The 19,380-nt window shown below is 32.6% G+C and overlaps 1 protein-coding gene across 5 annotated transcripts in view; it reads left to right on the top strand.

The window, feature by feature from the left end:
- The window catches only part of LOC121125794 (extended synaptotagmin-2-A), a 38,526-nt gene that overhangs the window by 15,802 nt on the left and 3,344 nt on the right, over positions 1 to 19,380 (top strand). Inside the window, exon 1 of one of the 5 annotated variants that reach the window (XM_040721019.2) lies at positions 19,047 to 19,249. The exons of 3 other annotated variants lie outside the window; for them this stretch is intronic. In XM_040721019.2, coding sequence (XP_040576953.1) covers positions 19,247 to 19,249 — 3 coding nt within the window. In that variant the 5' untranslated portion in view covers positions 19,047 to 19,246. Of the gene's footprint in view, positions 1 to 19,046; positions 19,250 to 19,380 lie in introns of those variants that run through there. One more of the 5 variants, XM_071891814.1, reaches the window with a different exon arrangement.

Raw genomic sequence — 19,380 nt, 5'->3', positions numbered from 1 at the left:
GTGTTGTTCCTGGGTAGCGTTATGAGAGAAAGGGTTAAGGACATTTATCACGGCGTTAGCTCCTTGACATAAAAATGTACAATGTATTTATTTGTCAGCTGTTGATTTCCTGCCTCTTTTTCGCCTTATTAATGTTCTCAATGGTGAACACGTCATTACCTACATTGTATGACACAAACTTTCAACTAAAAAGAGACAAAAAAAAAAGGATTGAAATCAAATTATAGTAGGCCAAATAAGTCAAGCATACCAACTACTGGTACATTGTATTAGTTTGCCCTCACGTCATACATTTCTCTTTCAATTTCAACGTGGAAGACACCACAGGGGCATCCACAGGGTTATATATTTGGGGGGAGGGGCATGGTTTTTGGACTTTTTTTTTTTTAATACAGTTTTGGGATTTTTTTTTTAATTTAAAGGATTTAATTTTTGCTGAAAACATTTCAAAAATCCACAGTTATTAACAAAAATAAAATTTTTGGAAAAAATTTAGGAAATTAAATGACCAAAAAATGTTCTAGTAAAAACTAAAAATGATTTAATTTGGAGCTACCCCCTGCAGCGGATATTTGATATTCAAATATTGCAAACCATTTAACAATAAGGAAATAAATAACTTCACAAAAACGAAAAATATATCATTATATATTAAAAAGTCAAGAGAGCCGACTACACTTTTGAGGATCATGAAAATAAATGGAAGGTTTCATTATGTGAAAGAAGTTAGGAGTCGATCCCTGGACTCATTAAGTAAAGGACAACAACTTTTTCTTGTATTCTCCATGATCCATTACAGTATAATTACAGAAGTAACGTAAAAAATAGATGATCGAGAGAACTTCTATGTCATCAAATTGCCCATTAACTCCTGAAATGGAAAATTAGTATAAACATACGTAAATAGATATATTCATTACACACTCCAATGTGATCAATTCAGCCGAAACCCCGCTCCGCAAGGTTATTTCCTTATCAAAAAAAGGTTGCGATGATAATTGAATTTCAACTATCCGTTGTTGGTGTCTCCAATTTTGAGGTAGAAAGATAAATTATGGTCTGCGAGCAAACTTATACAATCTACCACCAACTACTATTTATATCTAAAGTACGCCCAGACTATTAATTTGCAACAATTTAATAAAATGAATTACATTCACTCATCTCTATTAAGCAAATTTTGAGAGGTTAAAAGTCTTTTTTACAATTTTCCTATAAGCAATGTTGTAGAACACATAATTAGCTTTCGATTGCTAAGAAAAACACTGTCCTAGTCGTTACCATGAGCACATATTACGAGAAGGAGATTGTGATAGCAGGGCTCCTCCACGTGAAATTGTCCTAAAACGCCATCGGGGAGTAGACAATGTTTTCCGTGCATGGATATTGTATTTTACGAGTAATATAACGCTGGGTATTTGAACGTTATACTCTGTCACAAAGTACTTATATTTTAGTAATTTGTATTAAAATACACAAAATTTAGAGCATTAATATATCGATCATCCATGGAATATTGAATAATTGCATATTCGGCATCCAAAGTACTGTATATCCTTCAATTAAAAATAATCATCTCATTTAATATTTGCACCTTGTACAAAATTGTAAATTGTACTGTATAAGATATATATATTTCATAATATTGAAATCCTATACAATATTTTATACGATACCATATTATAATATTGCTTAGTAATGCCTATTTGATTAAAAGCGTAGCTGAGCGTTTATATTTGTATAGCATAGCCAAAAAAAATTTATAGGATCTAATATAATGTGTATTAGCAGGGGCGTCCCAGGATTATAAATTGGTGTTTTGGGAATTATTTTCAAAAAAGATTTCAAAATTTTTTAGCTATTCATAGATTTATTAAATTTTTGGTCAAAAAAATTCAAAAATTATATTTCAAAAATCCATAGTTTTCTCGAAAAATTAATTTTTTGGAAAAAAGTTTCAAATATTAATTTTTTGGAAAAAAATTTCAAAATTAATTTTTTTGGAAAAAAATTTCAAAAATTAATTTTTTGGAAAAAAATTTCAAATATTCAATTTTTGGAGAAAAAGTTCAAAAATCTATGGGTTTCACACTAAATTATGTTTTTTGGAAAAAAAAAATCAAAAATCTATGGCTTTCATAGAAAATCAAGTTGTTTGGAAAAAAATTCAAAAACCCATAGCTATACATAGAAAATCAAATTTTTTGGAAAAAAATTTCAAAAATCTATAGCTATTTACAAAAATTAATTTTTTTTGGAAAATTTTCTAAAATCCAAAGCTATTCACATAAAATTAAAAAAATCTATGTCTAATGACTAAAAATTCATTTTTTTGGAAAAAATTTCAAAAATTCATAGCTATTCATAATAACAAAATTCATAAATATTAAGGAATATACTGAACTATATAATTAATTTAAAACATTCATTGCTACACATCATCTAAAAACATACAATCAGTATGGGCAAATGTAAAAGTAACTTAAGCATTTGGTGCCCTTATAATAGTTTGCTGGTACGGTCTCCTACTGCAATCCTTCCTGAGCATGTTCACAGGATGGTGCTTTGTTCAGCCAGCACCCGACATCCCCAAAAAGAAGAGATTCGAGACGGAATGTCCTTGAAAGGATAGAAAAATTGTCCAAAAGCTAAGTCCGAACATTTATAAATTTAGGACTTTCATAAACCAGAGGAAGTGGTTCTTCATCTCTTAAACCACACCCACGACATAGTGTGCATAAGGTGATAGTGTTGAAGATAATGCTCAGAGGCAAACTGAACCAAGGAGTTTTCCTCTCGAAAAATCCAAGAGATGCTTCCACCTCTCAAGTCTAACTCTTGGGTACATTGCACGGCTTTGACGGACGTAGTCAAGGTTCGAACAAAGTACATTCCATTTGTCTATAAAATAGACCTTCTCCCTAAGAGATGACAAAAGGTATAACAACATTTCGGGTAGAAGGTCGATCCAGAGCTCCAGCTCTGGCTAGGATATGAGCCACCTCATTTCCAGTGACATTACTGTGATCTCTTACCCAAAAAAGTGGGGTAATTTATCATATCAAAATGAGACCAACAAAGTAAAGGACTTATATCTAAATGTCTATTGTCTAGTTTTATCATATATCTGGCTCTAAAATGTATATAAAACGATTGTATTACAGCGTTATACAATCTTATTTCCATAGTGTTAACAATAAATTAACTATAATTAGAGATTTTTCTATTAATACCATATTTTTCTCTCGTCTCTAATAGATCCAAAAAAAATTACAACTCTAATTACAAATCTTAGGGATTTTCAATACATATTACGTTGATTACATTTAAACGTCAATGTTTATCATTGACATCAACAATTATTCAATACAAGTGTTATGTATTTTTTTATTAATTTTTATCCTTAAAGCCAATTGATGAAGTTTGAGAAGGATTTATTGGAAATTTGTTCATTTTATGTTGTACAAATATCAACTATGAGCCCTCAAAATGGTGTCATCTTCAATTATGATGTAATATATGACGTATGTTAAAAAAACTCACTTTTTTGTATTTCCCCCAACTACAAAATTAGATTTGCACTAATGGTTACGTAATTGAAAAGTAGATATCATATGTTGAGCCCATTTCTAATCTTCAATTGTGTCTCCATTGATTTTGATAATGGTCATGATGCACCCATGGAAGCTCTGATATATGGTAGCAATGTAATTGAGCTCATGAAGTTCCAAAGCTCCTTAAAAGCTTCGAGATTCGGTTCTCTTTGTCCGACATGTAGTCAGAAGGAAAAGTCGACAAGTTTAACATCTGCCCAGTATTGTGCAAACAATGTTTTCGCCCAAAATGGAATGTTGGTCTCCAAAAAGGACTGTGGAATCTATGCTTCAGTTACCGGTGGTCCATCTTGTTGATGATCGTCTCCATGTCAATACCGTCATTAATGACCTTCTTGACTTTGTAATTAGTCTCCCTAAGTCAATTTTTGGATGTTTCTAGACGTGTGCCCCGCGCGGAGTAGAAATAAATCTCGCTTCTTTTTTTCTCATTGTGAGGGCATTTTTATATTGACTGTGTTATTTTTTTTTGAAAGGGGTATCAGTAAACAAAGTTTATCAGCTGGTAGGAGAAATTATCAATTTCTCTCATTTATTTTTCTTAAACCTCTCTTACATTTGTGTTCAGATTTCACCTACGCACCGGGTACATAGCCTAAACTTTTATAACTATATATTTATATAAATTATCTATATCGAGGTGAAATACATAACAATAATAAAAAAACTCAATAAAGAGAACTCAAAGATAATGTTTATATGACCATATAAATAAATGCAAATATTAGCATGTTTTGATTAAAGAATAAACCACTATTATATAATTTTAATATACACGGATTGAGGTTAATAATGGTTTGAGCATTATATATCGTTATGAAACAAAACAGCTATTCTACATTTAAAAAAAAAGGATTGAATTTATACCTAAAATACACTCAAATCCCACACGTTTTAATTTTTAGGAAGTATTTTATCGTAAGGTGCTTTTAAAGTTTTGTTTAGAGGGTTAATGGCATGATGGGTTCAGGTTAGAACTTTGAGAGGTCCCCTGACAGCAGTAGACGCCGGAAAATCGAAATCATTGAGGACGTGGACACAGCAATTATCATAAGTCTGGCCAAGTCGATGAGGCAGCATGTCAAGGCCTGTAATGCCAATGATTTGACTCTGATGAAGTATATTCAAGGATTTAGGGAAGCCCTCATATGTACGACGACATCGTCAACTGCTTTTAACAGCAATTAAGGCCAACCGAGTCTAGATATATCAGAAATTGTTTACTTAGTTAAAGCATAATGGGCAAATTTGGCCACCCTCTTCACTATACCATTTCGGGTGTAGTCAAGACGAGACCCTGTGCTACCCTTCATCAAAATTAAATCCTTTTTAAAAAATAGAAAGATATATCAATGAAGAATTCTGTCATTTACTCCTTTTCATTATTGCAAAAGTTTACCTCGCTCACTGGATTACGATTAATTAGCAATATATTTTGCAAATCTTTATAGTGGCAGTAAATACTATTAAATTACACAACATGAGTAAATTTTCTACTTTAGTCACGTGACAAGTTACTTTTATTTTAAAAAACTGAATTTAATTAAATTAAATACATATTTTGCGAACGTTTAAAAAAAAAAAAAAAAAAAAAAAAAAAAAAAAGTTGTAATATTTTGTTTTCATTTGTTCAAATGAATTTGCTTTTGTGGACATCACAAGGTCAAGTAAGTATCCACATACTTGGATTATATGTACGTATATGTCTATGCAATTCTTTTTTCATGTTTAGTCTAGTCTATTTTTGTGGGATAATTAACAAATCACTAATCATAGAGTTGAATTCGATTTAAAATTCTCGAGTTTGAAATTTTAATGATTGAAGTCGAGTCAAGTTCAAGTAAGTCGATGATACTCATATTTTACTTCGAGTTTCTAAAATCGGGTTCGAGTTTCGTAAATCAGGTTCGAGTTTACTAGTATCAAGAAATAACATTAATAAAATAAGTTAGGTTGCTTATTAATGGGAGATACGATGTTGGTCTGAACAGTTTCCGACCTAGTAAACATACAAGACATTTTTTTTAAATGCCTCCATGTAACTGTATATTCTTCTCCCAGTGATGCTCCCATCTCCGTAATACGTCCAAATAGTACCATCACTTTTCCAGCCGAAAAAACAGGGTTTTTTTTTCAAGACCAATATTTCGATCCAAACTATGATTTCATACTGTAACCCAAATTTTAAGGTGATTCGATCTTAATCTATGGACAGATTCCCCCCTCCTATCCTCCAAAAATACGAAAACAAGGTTTATCAGGAACTAGCAGGAAAACCCGTCATTGCTCGGAGTAACGGAGCGTCGAGGAACTGGCATAATGACAGACAAACTTTGCTTTGATAATATGACTATTAGTGGTGATACTCGGTACAAGGCCGATTTTTTATATTTTTTAGTCTCCTTGTAATTCTACACACTTCTTCCAGTGATGTTTCCATCTCTGTAACCTGTCAAAATAGTGCTCAACATTTTTCTCTATAAAGTAATTATTCACGAAGGTGATTGCCTCTTCTTTTGACGAAAATCGTAGTCCTCCAAGCGCCATTTGTAGATCTGTTGAGTAAGGGGGGATAGTCAAACAGTTCAAACCGTAATTTGTGGACTTTTTCCATGGCAACTTCCCTTAGTAAAACAGGATTTTCTTTATCTACAAATATGGCTATTTTTACGCCGTATTTGACTTAATCTTGTCAAGATACTATGCGTAGTATGCTTCTGTAACAGTTCTTTCTTTTTGAGGATAATTGACTAAAATAACTTCATGGCTATCCCGACAAAGAGTCCACATCATGCCAACAGCTCCATACTCGATTTTTTCCTTTTTCACAAAAACACTCACCTCAACTGACTCAAACGACTGTTACATAAGAGCTACAAGTCCAAAATGGCTGAAACTTTAGTGATTACCTGTCAACAGATGCTAGATAGATATGACTAGCTTTTATTTACGCGTGCTATCATCTTTATTCAATATTACTAGCTCACTTTTTGTCATACACAAAGTAAGTTACTTCAAAAATTTGATGCGTCAGTTCTTAAAATTATTGAATTCGCTACATTTTAATATTACATAAACCGAAGGGCAATGCCCATATCTGATACATGGTCATTCGTGACACGTATTTTTTCCTGCATGACATATTCGCCGCTATTGTTTTTGTATTATTGGTTCGAACTTTACTCTTGTATTTCGATGAGATTGATTATGGATTATTTAGCTGAGAGAAGAATAAAAAAGGAAAATGTAGATGAAATAATAATTTGTCAATGAGTTCTAATACTATTTGGAAGAGCACAAACTCCAGTCACACAACATGTTGTATTGAAGAACATCATTTCTGATGGGAGATTCTTGTAGGTCAACTCATATGAACTTTGTACCATTATAAAGCTATAATATTTGTTGTATAATTCATTTTATAACAACATCTCGTAATATTATTCTTGTTATAATCTCCCAAAATGGAATAATTGCATAAAATACCAAGTGATGTTCATATTGTGCAATCTCAAAAAATGATGTATGGACTGAATGTATACAATTCAAAATCAAATAAAAATCATTGCTCAATGGTTAATATGGAAACCTACTAATATTTTTTCTTCTTCTCCTAGCTATATAGCTAATTAATCTGATTGAGATACAACAGTAAAGTTCGAACCGATAATATAAAAAGGCGGCAAATATGTCACGCGGTAAAATCTGTTCGAAGCAAAACTACCAGCGGCAAAAATGTGTGTGGCAAAATGACCATCATAATTAATCATTTTTCTCTTCTTCGAATCTAGTTCTCCCAGCAAATGAGAAGACCCTCACACTAGGAACTAAAGTTGCAGGTATTGATAAATACCTAATGGCTAACTTTAATAGAAGTTTCACATACTTTTTTAAACATACAAATTTCACAATATTTCATTCGATAAGTAGTTTGGGAATATTTTTTAACAATACGGGCATTTAAAAGAGTGGAACACATTTTCAATTCAATGACCACACGGATTTACTTAACATATTTACCAAACCGCTTTCTGTCTTTGTTTCTGATTGAACAAAACGGTATTGTGTAGGGGTGTTTCCCTTCAAATCTGAGCCAATCAAATATATCTGTAGATATACCAAGTACATTGGTAGTGTATACTTTTTGGTATGATAAAAAGACATATCTATGTTTCTTCCACCCCCCCCCCCCGCCCACCTGAATATTTATAATTCATCCCTTGTTGGTAACCTATGACCAAAACAGATTCCTTTATAATCCTCGGCATACCTTTTCATTAAAATAGTTTTATTTGTGGATTAGGTTAACGGATTAATGATAGCGAACCATTGAAACTACATAATTAGTGAATTAGCAATTAGTGCACTAACAAAAATTAGCAAGTGTACACATTTGCTTATTATAGGAGGGAAATTAAGGGCATGTGTAATGTAATCATTAACTCCTACACGGCGTTTTCAGATGTTCTCCTTTACCTCTAGAAGCCGTTTTCAAAACCCATTGTTTTACGTGAAACAAAATGTGTGAATCCACGCCCAAAAGGGGTATATATTTATTTGCATTTTTCTTAGAAAACTTTTCCTTGTTGGCGGGATCTGTTCCTTTTCTTCTTCTTTTTTAAAGCAAAAGTAACCAAAATGTTACGTCACCTCCAATTATTAATAATAAAAAGTCATGAATGATATACATTGACCCACTTTGGATAGGCACTTGATAAGCCTTTTTAAAGGGCCCCTTCTTTATCAAATAAAGTGATGACGCAAAAAATAGTAGTAGTAACAAGTTAGTAGTTAACAATACAAGGCCTTTTAAGATCATTTGCATTGAAAAGTGAAGATGGAATGGTATTGTTCATATCAGTTATGATAACCGGTAGCATTTAAAAATAAAAACCCGGAATTCAACATGGTAGATCTAATAATTTGAGGAAATGTTATGGAAAGAGTAGCTTAGCTCTCATGACATTTTATTAGTTCAGCTAAAAGCATCTGTAACGATGAGGAAGACGGAAAGGAAATTATCAAGAACATGCATAAGAATTACTGTAATGTTGATTCCCAATTCTACTCTGAGTCCAACAAGGACTTACAATTATAACTCCGCAACTAATCCTCAGGAGTATGCTCCGTTTTCTATGAGCACACACGAATGTTCAATCAGGTTTTGTATATACCAATGATAGCTTGTACGTATTTGAAGAGGAAGTTCACTCCCCAGGAATTAAATCAAATTATAACAGCTTAGAAAAAGAAAATTCACTCTTCATAGTACCAGCACCAAAAATGCTAAAAGAGGAGCCGATTGGCACCACTGGTTATACTACATAAGTTTAGGGATGGGATAACTGAGACTTATGCTATTATTAAGTTACTTATTAATATGAGCTGGCTTTTATATGATGGGGAGGGGGAGAAAATAAATTATTGCTAAAAAGTAGAGGACTTTCTACATTTAAAATAGCATTAGTACAGAGAAAATATTTTAATTATATTTAAATTCATTTATATTAATTTTTTTATAATGCGTTTTTAAAACAATTTACACCAAAAAAGGGCGAGAATTCTTCTTTTAGATGGAGATGTTAACACACACACGACTTATTATATAATGAATAAAAAAGAAGAAAGAGCTCACGCACTAACCGTTTTTCCTTTTCTAATCGACAAACTTAGATTTTTCTTTACACAGATCCCTTCTTTAGTTATAATCAACCTTTTAAAGTAATCTTTATTTAAAAGTGAAGATCTTAGTTACTGGGATGGTAGCACTTTTTTTTTTAAAGTCAAGATGGTAGACCTAATCATTTGAGGAATATTTTGGTTTAGAGCAGCTTAACTCTCGTGACGTTTCATTAGAATAGCTACAAGCAACTGTAACACAGAAATCAACTAGGACATATGCAAGAATTACTCCGATGTTGATCCTCAATTATAATCTAAATCCAACCAGGAGAAATAATTATAACTCTGCAACTAATCCGCTGGGTTATTCTCCATCTTTTCTGAACACACATAAATGTTCAATCTGGTTTTGTGTACATCAATAATAGCTTGTGTTTTGTATGTAGTCGAAAGGGAAGCTTACTCCTCAGGAATTAAATAATAAGGATATCAGCATAGCAAAAGAAAATTCACTGTCCAGATTGTCAAATCCGAAACAAAATTTGTGAGGTAAACAATGCAACTTCTTATGATACATATATATTTAACGATGGGATTACTGGGAAGCGCGAGGAGAAGGCGGGAGCGAGACTTATTATATTACTAAATTAAGACCCTTGTTAACAAATGCTGCCTGTTATATTTTATTTGGGGGATGGAAGAAAATGAATTATAGCTAGAAATAGAAGAACCTTCTAGATTTAATTAGCATTAGCGCAAGGAAAATATTATAATAATAGTTAAATTTATTTTTGTATGTATTTTTAAAACAATTTACACCAAAGCTCGGCGATAATTTTTATTTTAGAGGGAGATGTTAACAATTCCCAGGGTGTTACCTCACGAACACACAAATCCCCTATGTATTTTGTTGGATTTGAGATTCCCTCCTCTGACTTGCTACGTCATGGCTATTTAATCATTTATTCTTTTCCATTAATAAACGAAGTAACAAGTTATCAAATACTTTTGCTTTTATATCATAAAGTTAAAGAATGATAGTAAGTCAATGGCAGAGTTTTCAAGAATAAAACAGTATGAAGCTGTAGAATACTTATAAGCAAGGAATCCCATGTCTATTGTCTACAAGTTGATAATGAATTTGATTCAAGCTTGACAATTTTTCTTGAGTGAACCTGATAAGTTGCTGCTTTCATTTGACGCTCTTTCGGCTCTCTTGTCTGGTGTTATCATTGAGTTGAACGACAAAGCTCTGACCCATCACATTGAAAAGGACTTGTGAAATATTACCAAGAATACTCTCCCATTTGTGACCCTATTCACACTCTGTGTCAATCAATACTTCAATTGCTATTTCTGAGCTCTCCGACATTCTGTCAGAGAATGGACCGACAAAATAAGCTCTTGGGTTTGGCGTGTTGAGCAGGCCTTTTCTTCCTGTTTACTACTGATAAAGATGAACAAATATTGAACTTAGAGACAAGTGAGGAAATGCATGTCTGTTGGAGTGGACGCCCTCTTTTGCTCATGATGCCAATGAACTTGTCAGGTTGACTTGCTTCTCTCAATTAGTCTACCACAATCCCTAATATTAGTGTCAAGTGGAGGGTCGCCAAGAGGCAGAAAGGATCTGCATTATGTACATTTGGGTTTCTTTTCAAGGGAAAAGTCAATGTACCCCGAAAAAAAGTACATTGTATTGCTTTCACCTGTGGTGGTCATTATTTTCATAATTAAAAAAAAAACTTCGAAATCTGAATGCTAATCTCTGAGGATTATTTCTTATTTTTCAACGTCAACATTAGCCAACATCTCTTTGATCTCTGAGATGGCCACCCAATTAAATGTAACAAAATACTTTATCCTCATCTTTTTTTTCTGCCTCCAGACTTTGTATAAATAGTTTTCTTGGATGAGTTGTATGTAGCAAATGAATTTTTCCTCCTATGTTATCAGACTGGAACATTCCAAGCAAGATAAAGATGAGGTCTTCTCCTGCTCTTTCCACCAAGTACTTGGCAAGATCTGATGCAGCCAGGCATGTGTATTTGGTTGCTAGTTGATTATAGGGCTCTTTGGGATACTGTCCTAAGCCTGCTAGGATTTGAGGGTACATCACAATCACACCTAGAAATCACGACTTGATGGTTTATAATTTACACTGAATATTATATTCTTTTATATAATTGGAAATAAGTAGAGCAATAAAATCAACAGCCACAGTTTGGAGTCGGTGTGCGTTTCTTCCCTCTCAGGGCAGTCCATTTAACATATATAGTAATGTCAATCGTGTGTATTTTGTAGATGGTCCGTTTTTTTAGAATTGATAATCTAAAAAATGATTTAATTATTTTAAATAATTTATTCAATTACATTAAAAACCTAATTGAACATTCGTTTGTGCTCATAAAAGATAGTGAGTAACCTTAAAGATTTGTTGTGAAGTTATAAATGTATGTCTTGGTTGGACTTAGAGTAGAATTGAGGATCGACTCGGAGTATTTCTTGCCAATGGCATTGTTTATTTCTTTCTCCTCTCCTCCCTTGTCACAGCTGATTGTACATGATCTAATGAAACGTTATGGAAGTTAAGCTTACCTCCTCCAAACCAGTTATCAAATTGTCATGGTTAACATGTACATATATTTTCGGTTTCTCTTTTATTAACACGACCAAAATACACACAATTTTCATCACTAAGTATAGAGTAATCCTCGCCCTCCCTAGTTATTGTTATTCCATTTTTTTGCTCGAGGTTGTGTGAGAGAAGTAATTTATTCTAGGTACATGTTTTTTGAAAAAGTTGAAGTTCGTCAGAATTACTTCTGAACGACTATTGTGTACGGCGATACTCCTACAGTTACGCCAGCTTTGAATACAACCCAAAAAATTGCAAAGATACACATTGCTAAAGTTTGGTAAATCAAATAATCACTCACAGTAGACAATCAACAGATTTCTACGTAACAATCCTCTCAGTATGTAGCAAAACCAAATTTATGATTAAGAATTTTTTTATTTTTTTGTTGATGTTTTTATTTTATCATAAATAAAAAGTTGATTAAAATAACCTTTGTAAATTAAACACTGTTCAACCTCATGTCAATAAAATAACCGACTTCTAACTAGCCTAAAGATAAGATCAATGTTACTATTTGGCTAAATTGAAGATATTCAATTCTCATAAGTGTTTACTTGAATTGCGGCAATCCAATACGAATTAACTGATTAATGCAATCTCCCTTCATTTTACTACCTGAAAAATTATTGATCAGATTGAATTCTCAAGTTTTAATCTAAGACTAATTAACTGCCTAATACAATCTCCCCTTCCCTTCTAATTTTTAATAGTAGAAGGAAAAATAGAAAATGTTGCTAGGCAGAAAAAAAAAAGGAGGAGGAGGAAGACTCAATAATTTTTTTTTGTATATATAAGATTATTTTACAGGGGATGTACACTCAACCAGGGCGAGGGGGGAATGTATCCCCATTCTTCGAATTATGGAAGTCTCCAAATCTGGGCTCCGGCAAACTTAGATGGCGCAAAGAAGAAATGTGCCTACTCCCCTCTAAAATAGTTGAGAGAGCCAGGTTTCAACAGTTTTATCATCTCTTTCCTTTAAGTATTATGAAACATAACATATAATTAAGACTCTATTGGGTAATAGTTAGTCCATAGTTATGAATTTACTCCAATTATGTGCAATTTTTTGATGTAAATGTGACTTATATTTGTACATCAGTACATAAATATTAAAAATACATTAAATTTAAAATAACACTACAAGTAGGTTACCACATCTGTCATGCGTGTACATGCAATTTATGTTGCAGAACTTTGTATATTATAATCTTCGAACTTGAACAGCTCTCCGTACCAAAATAAAAAGGCTCTGTGATTTAAAAATGTTATTGTTTGATGGAGATGAAAGTTGGCATTTTTTAGTATTTTAGTACATATAAAATTATATTTATCATGGAATTTTAACTCTTACAACAAGTACCATTTGAAATCACATAGCCTCTTCATTTTAATCATGAGAGCTGTTGAGGCTTGAAGATTATAATATAAAAGTTCTTTAAAATAAATTGTCCATGACAAATTTACAATTATTTCATATTTTGATTTCAACCAAAATAAACAATAACGACCTATAAACTTCATATATTAAGAGGAAATATCTTTGAAGAAAAATGACTTTAAGGCAAACTGCCATCAGGCAAAATAACTTAGTTTATGGCAAAATTACCAGCACCATAAAAGAATGCAATTTACCTTCACCATATTTTTTTACCTTAAATATCACAAACATCCTATCCTCTGATTTTAGTTTAAAAAATATCATACCAAAATAAACAGAATCCCTCACTTTATAAAAAAGATTAAGATTGGTAGGTCAATAAGCTTGGGAGGTGAGAGCAGTTTTATTGCGTCATATATATATTTAATGGGTTAAGAGGTATATTGTTTGGTGTCTGGTAAAATGATTGAGGTTAAAATGTTGGGGACAAAATTGTTGTAATATCATCGTGAAGCAACATCATTGTATGCAATATGATTGTGATTAATTTCATAGCAAAATATTATCGTGTTCAATTTCATTGCAATTATATTTTTATTATTATGCTATGAAAGGCCCTATTTAATAGCCTATAATACACCCGTCCCTCAGGGACCAAGGCAAGTTAAAATCTACCACCACCACATTTCTAAGCATTAAGGACCCCTTCCAATATGCTATAATATACCCTGGCCCACAAGTTGCACCGATGACCTGCTGGGCCCCAACATAGATTAAATTTTTCCGCCACCACTCCCTTGAGCATTAAAGAACTTTTCTAATATGCAAAAATACACCCCAACTCTCAGATTGTACAGTTGAAGTGCTGGGCCCCAACGCAGTTTAAAATTCACTGCCAACGCGTTTCTAAGTATCAAAGACGCCTTCCTAAGTTTCATAATATACTAAGTCTCACAGGTAGTACAAATGCTCGGCTTGGCCCCGATGCAGGCTAAATTACTCTTCTACCGCCTCCCAGGGCATTAAGATACCGGTTGGGACGTATTTCTGGGGTATTATAAAGGGTAATTGATGCTCAAGGAAGCAGAGAAGGTATTTAACCTGCATTTGGGCCAGCGGTTCAACTGTACAATTCGTGGATCGTAGTGTATTAGAGTATATTAGAAAGGCTCCTTGTTACTCAGAGAAGCGGCGGCAGTTCAAGGAGTACAGTTCACCTGTACAACCTGAGGGCCAGGGTGTATTTTTGGATATTAGAAGGGGTTCATGATGTTCAGGGAAGTGCTAGAGTAGAATTGTTTGATCATTCAATAGTTTAATTGCCCGAAGAAGAGGTATATTATACGAGGGTGGTCTGAAAAGTTTCTTTGTAACTTTACAGACTTCTCCTAGGAATCTCTGTAACTTTGCTTGGTGAAGTGTATTGAATTACTTGGAGACTGTGTTGAAAAATAAATAAATAAATTCTTCATTTCATTTCACAAAAACACTCACATCAACCCACTCAAACGATTGTTACAAAACTACTGCACACCCAAAAGTGCTGAAACTTTGGTAAATAAACCGTCAACAGATGCTAGATAGATGTGACTACCTTGTATTTACGAGTGCTACCATATTCACGTTAAGTTTGGAAATCATAATGTACACCACGATTATAATTCAAAACAATATTACCCCCAATGCTTTTGTCTGCAAACTTTTTATCGCAATCACTTTACAGTAACAATATCGTTTATAAGGTTGAGCAACTTTTGTGGTTTTAAACCAATTTACGTGTAATATTCGTTCTCATAAATTGTTATTTATTGAATATTTATACCTCAACCAAGAGCCCATGGTTTATTTAAACCATTCTTTGTATTAATATTACGAAATCCAAAATTAATGAAGTTAAGCGATCACTAGAGTAACTAAACTATTCAAGTTGTATAATTTGAAGATTGATGACATTATATAAGAATTCTTTATCTGGAAACCATTATATGCATAAATTAGTTAGTTATTATACCTTAGTTTCATAAGTTTACATTACGAGGAATTATTATTATTGTGTTTTTGGCCTTTAAATAACATTTTTTTTAGCATTTCGCCTTTACAACCTGAGGGCCATGGTGTATTTTGGATATTATGAGAATTATTTTTTGCTCAGGGAAGCGGTGGTGGAAGATTATAATCTGACTCAGGGACCAGTAGCCCTCAACCCGTGCTTGGGGTGTATTTTAGCATATTAGAACGGGTTCTTGGTAATTAAAAATATGGTAGCGGTACAGTTTAAACTGCCTTGAGGCCCAGTACTTCACCTGTACAATCTGAGAGTCAGGGCGTATTTTAGGATATTAGGAGGGTTCCTTGATGCTTTGGGAAGGAGCAGTGGAGAAATTTAACTTGCCTCGGGCAAAGCAGTTCAGCTGTATAACCCGTGGGCTGGGGTGTATTATAGAATAGTAGAAGGGGTCCTTGGTTCTTATAAATGAGGGCCGTAGTAGAGTTTAAACTTTTAAACTTTATTTTACCCAAGAATTTCACCTGTAAAATCTGAGGGCGGGCTGTATTTTGGGATATTATGGTGGCTTATAAATTCTCAGGGGAGCAGCGGTAGAAAGTTATAACTTGACATGGACGCAGGAGTTCACCTCCACACCTGTGGGTTGGGTTTATTATACTATAATAGAAGGGCTCCTTTGCGCCTAGAAACGTTGTGACGGTAAGGTTTAAACTGTTTTTTGACCCAGTACTTCACCTGTACAACCTGAGAGCTGGGCTGTATTTTTGAATATTAGGAGGTTTCCTTGATGCTCTGGCAAGCAGTTGCGAGACTGCGGGTTCGGTGTTTGACATGGAATAAAGCAACTTATTCCTCATCGCATGAAAGAAGAGTCCCTATTTGTATACTCATACACATAAAAGCAACATGAGGATAATTCTTAAACTTCTATGGTCTATTTTTTTTTTTTTTTTTTTACATTAAGCAGAAGAGCTCTTAATTAGTTTAAATCTCTTAATATCCTGGATAGTGTCAGGCAAACCTACACTAGTTAAACTTAAAAGTTGAAAAAATTGCAAATGTTTTCTATATGTGCTCTATAGTCTAAACAATCCCAATTCCCGAACACCTCTAAAGTCTAAATTAGTATGTTGCGTAGAGCGTAGACAGTAGCCATGTCAGTTCATTACGTCTTGATCTTCTGATTTTTCTCCGCGCCAGAATAAAGCTAAGGAACATTGACAAGGAGTCGGGGTACTTCCATCACGACTGTGTATACAGTTAAGAACATATTTGAGGTATCTGGGTCAACTGAAAGGATGAAAGACCAAAATTTGCCTTGAGTCCAATTTATGTGATTTTTAGCCAACATCCATGTGGGCCCCCTTCATTACCAGATCTGAATCCATTGAATTTTAGCAAATGATGTAAATCTGGGGTGTTTTTTAGCTGGCACGTTAATTTTTAATTGGTGGTATAAAGTTGGAATTTTCTTTTCCTTAGCAGTTGTCGTTATTATTTAATTCCTGAGTAGTAAACATCCTTTCCTAAATAGATTCAATTATGTTCAAAACCTGTTTGAACTTTCGTGAGTGATCCTAAAAGACGGAGCGTAACCCTGAGGATTTGATGCGAAGTTATAATTGTAAATCCTTCTTGGACTACGAGTAGAATTGGAGGACAACAGCAGACTAATTCTTCTCAATGTCCTTAATTATTTCCTTCTCCCGCTCCTTTCCCTTGTCACAGCTTGTTGCTGATCTCCTCCAAATATTCCTCAAATTATCGGGGTTACCATGTTGATTTTTGATTTCTTTTCTTTTTTAACATGCCCAAAATACACACCATTTTCATCACTACGAGGGACGTTTGAAAAGTTCGTGCAATGTCCGAGAGATGGCACTACTTGTGCGCATTGAGGTTATGTTTAGTTAGTAGCGTCTCTTGGAAGGTCTATTTCCTATAGCTAGTATACATAATATATTTATAATCGCAACACTCATATGACTCAATAGTGCTTAGATAGGCTTTGAAATGTATTTTTATAAATTTGTGTGTTGTTCGCATTCCGTTCTGGTGGTAACCTGCTTTAGACACAATATTTTGATAGTAGGATAAACAACCTTTCTACATTTTGTCTCCTTTTTGCCGAAAAAGTGCATTGAATATCATTTCCATATCTGTAATTGTCCAAGATAAAAATCAATTGACCATTTTGATATCGACATATTTTATATGCATTTTACCCATGAATTTTATTTTTGAGAGCCATTTTGGTTACGTCCACCGTTCAATGTGCAATGTTATAAATAAATAACGTAATGGAGTAAAAAAAACACAACCCATGGTATCCCATTGTCTGCCTACAAATAAATATTGCATCTTCATCTACTACAAACTACATGTTCACGCAAATTAAATATATTTCAAAATGTTATGCAGGCATAAGTTTATATCATGTGGGAAAACGTAAAAGTGAGAGGATTCAAAGGACCAAAGGTCGAGTATCCTCTCGAACCTTATTCATTTTAAGAATACATAATAATATATCCTTAAATTAAATTATAGTCAGAATAATCTCCACATCAGTCATTAATATGTTGAAAGACTAAATCAAATAACATTTAAATTTAAAAGTTGGAATAAATATTAATATACTTTTATTTAAAAATATTTTAAGAAACGATTGACATCTTTAAATTCATATAATCATGGCAATAAATCATTATATTACAAAAAAATATTTAATAAAACAATATTTTTTTGGGAACAGCTGTGGATTTTTGAAATTTTTTCTAGATAATTTAATTTTTTTGAGAATGATGGCGAATTTCTAAAAAAAAATTCCTAACAATTTAATAATTAAAATTTAAGTTTTTGAATTTTCTTTTGAACAACTGTGGATTTTTTGAGAAAAGTCATGGATTTTTGAATTTTTTTATTTATAAAAAGTTGAATATTTGAATTATTTTCCAAAAGATTTAATTTTTCAAATTTTTGTCAATGTTTTGTAGACCTGTGATAACTCGATTTTGACGTTTTTTTAATGATTAAATTAGTATGTAATAAATCATATCTATAATATGGGAAAAAAATTACGTTAAAATTCGATATAATACAAAAATTATAAACAATTGTCGATTTGTGATAACTCCATTAACGTTTGGTAGACTTGTAATATCTCGATAAATTTGCAAATATAATAAAGTGGTTATATTAATCAATATTTAGCAAAAATATGTAGCAGCGAATGGATATTTCACATAAGTGACCAAAAATTGTTAATTATTTAAATATAGTTTAAAAGTTATTAGTAAGTTAAAAAATCCAAGTTCGTATTTTCTCTCTACTGAGAACTGGAAAAGACGAGTTATTACAAGTCTACAAAACAGTGACGTTTTGTTCAAAAGAATTTTTAAAATTTTGACAAAAATAAAGGTTTCGTGATTATTTATTGAGTATGATTATTATTCAGTGGTTGAGAAATCCGTCTATTCATTTATATAAACAAATTAAGAATGATTGGTTTTTTATTGAATTGTTTTTTCGTTTAAAGATTCATATTAATAATGTACGTAGATTAAATTATAAGAGATGCCACATGAGCGACCGTTTAAAGTCGTCATAAATCAAAGAATAGATTCAAATGAGTACATATTTACATACACGTAATTTGATCTGATTTGCTTTTAAGCAAATGTATACATGACAATTTCTTTATCTATTAAATTATCAATTATTCCATGTGGCTTATAAAATAATAAGTGAATATTTTACTCAATTTACTAGCCATAATAATTCATCTCTCATTATGACATCATTATACAGGGTGTATCAATGTTATAGATAGTAGCTTTTTTATAGTGCGTGACAATCAGGCTGTAGAAGTTGTAGCGGAGTAGGCCAGATTCTAAAGGTTTCTTGGGCACTATCAGTCGCTATATTGTGTTGAAGTAGTGAGGTACTTGTGTTTGCCACTGAAAATAAATACTACCCAAAAAATGGTTTGTATTATTATTTTATAACATTCAACTAATTGTAATATAAGTGTCGAGTTTTATTGTTAAAATTTATGGGAATCAGTTAATTGGTTCAATTATTAATAAACAAAAAACGATTTTGTCAATTCATTTTC

Source organism: Lepeophtheirus salmonis, chromosome 11 (assembly GCF_016086655.4).
Source record: "Lepeophtheirus salmonis chromosome 11, UVic_Lsal_1.4, whole genome shotgun sequence".
Lineage (NCBI taxonomy): Eukaryota > Metazoa > Arthropoda > Copepoda > Siphonostomatoida > Caligidae > Lepeophtheirus > Lepeophtheirus salmonis.
Note: the sequence above shows the minus strand (reverse complement) of the source record. Positions and strands in the feature narration are given on the sequence as shown.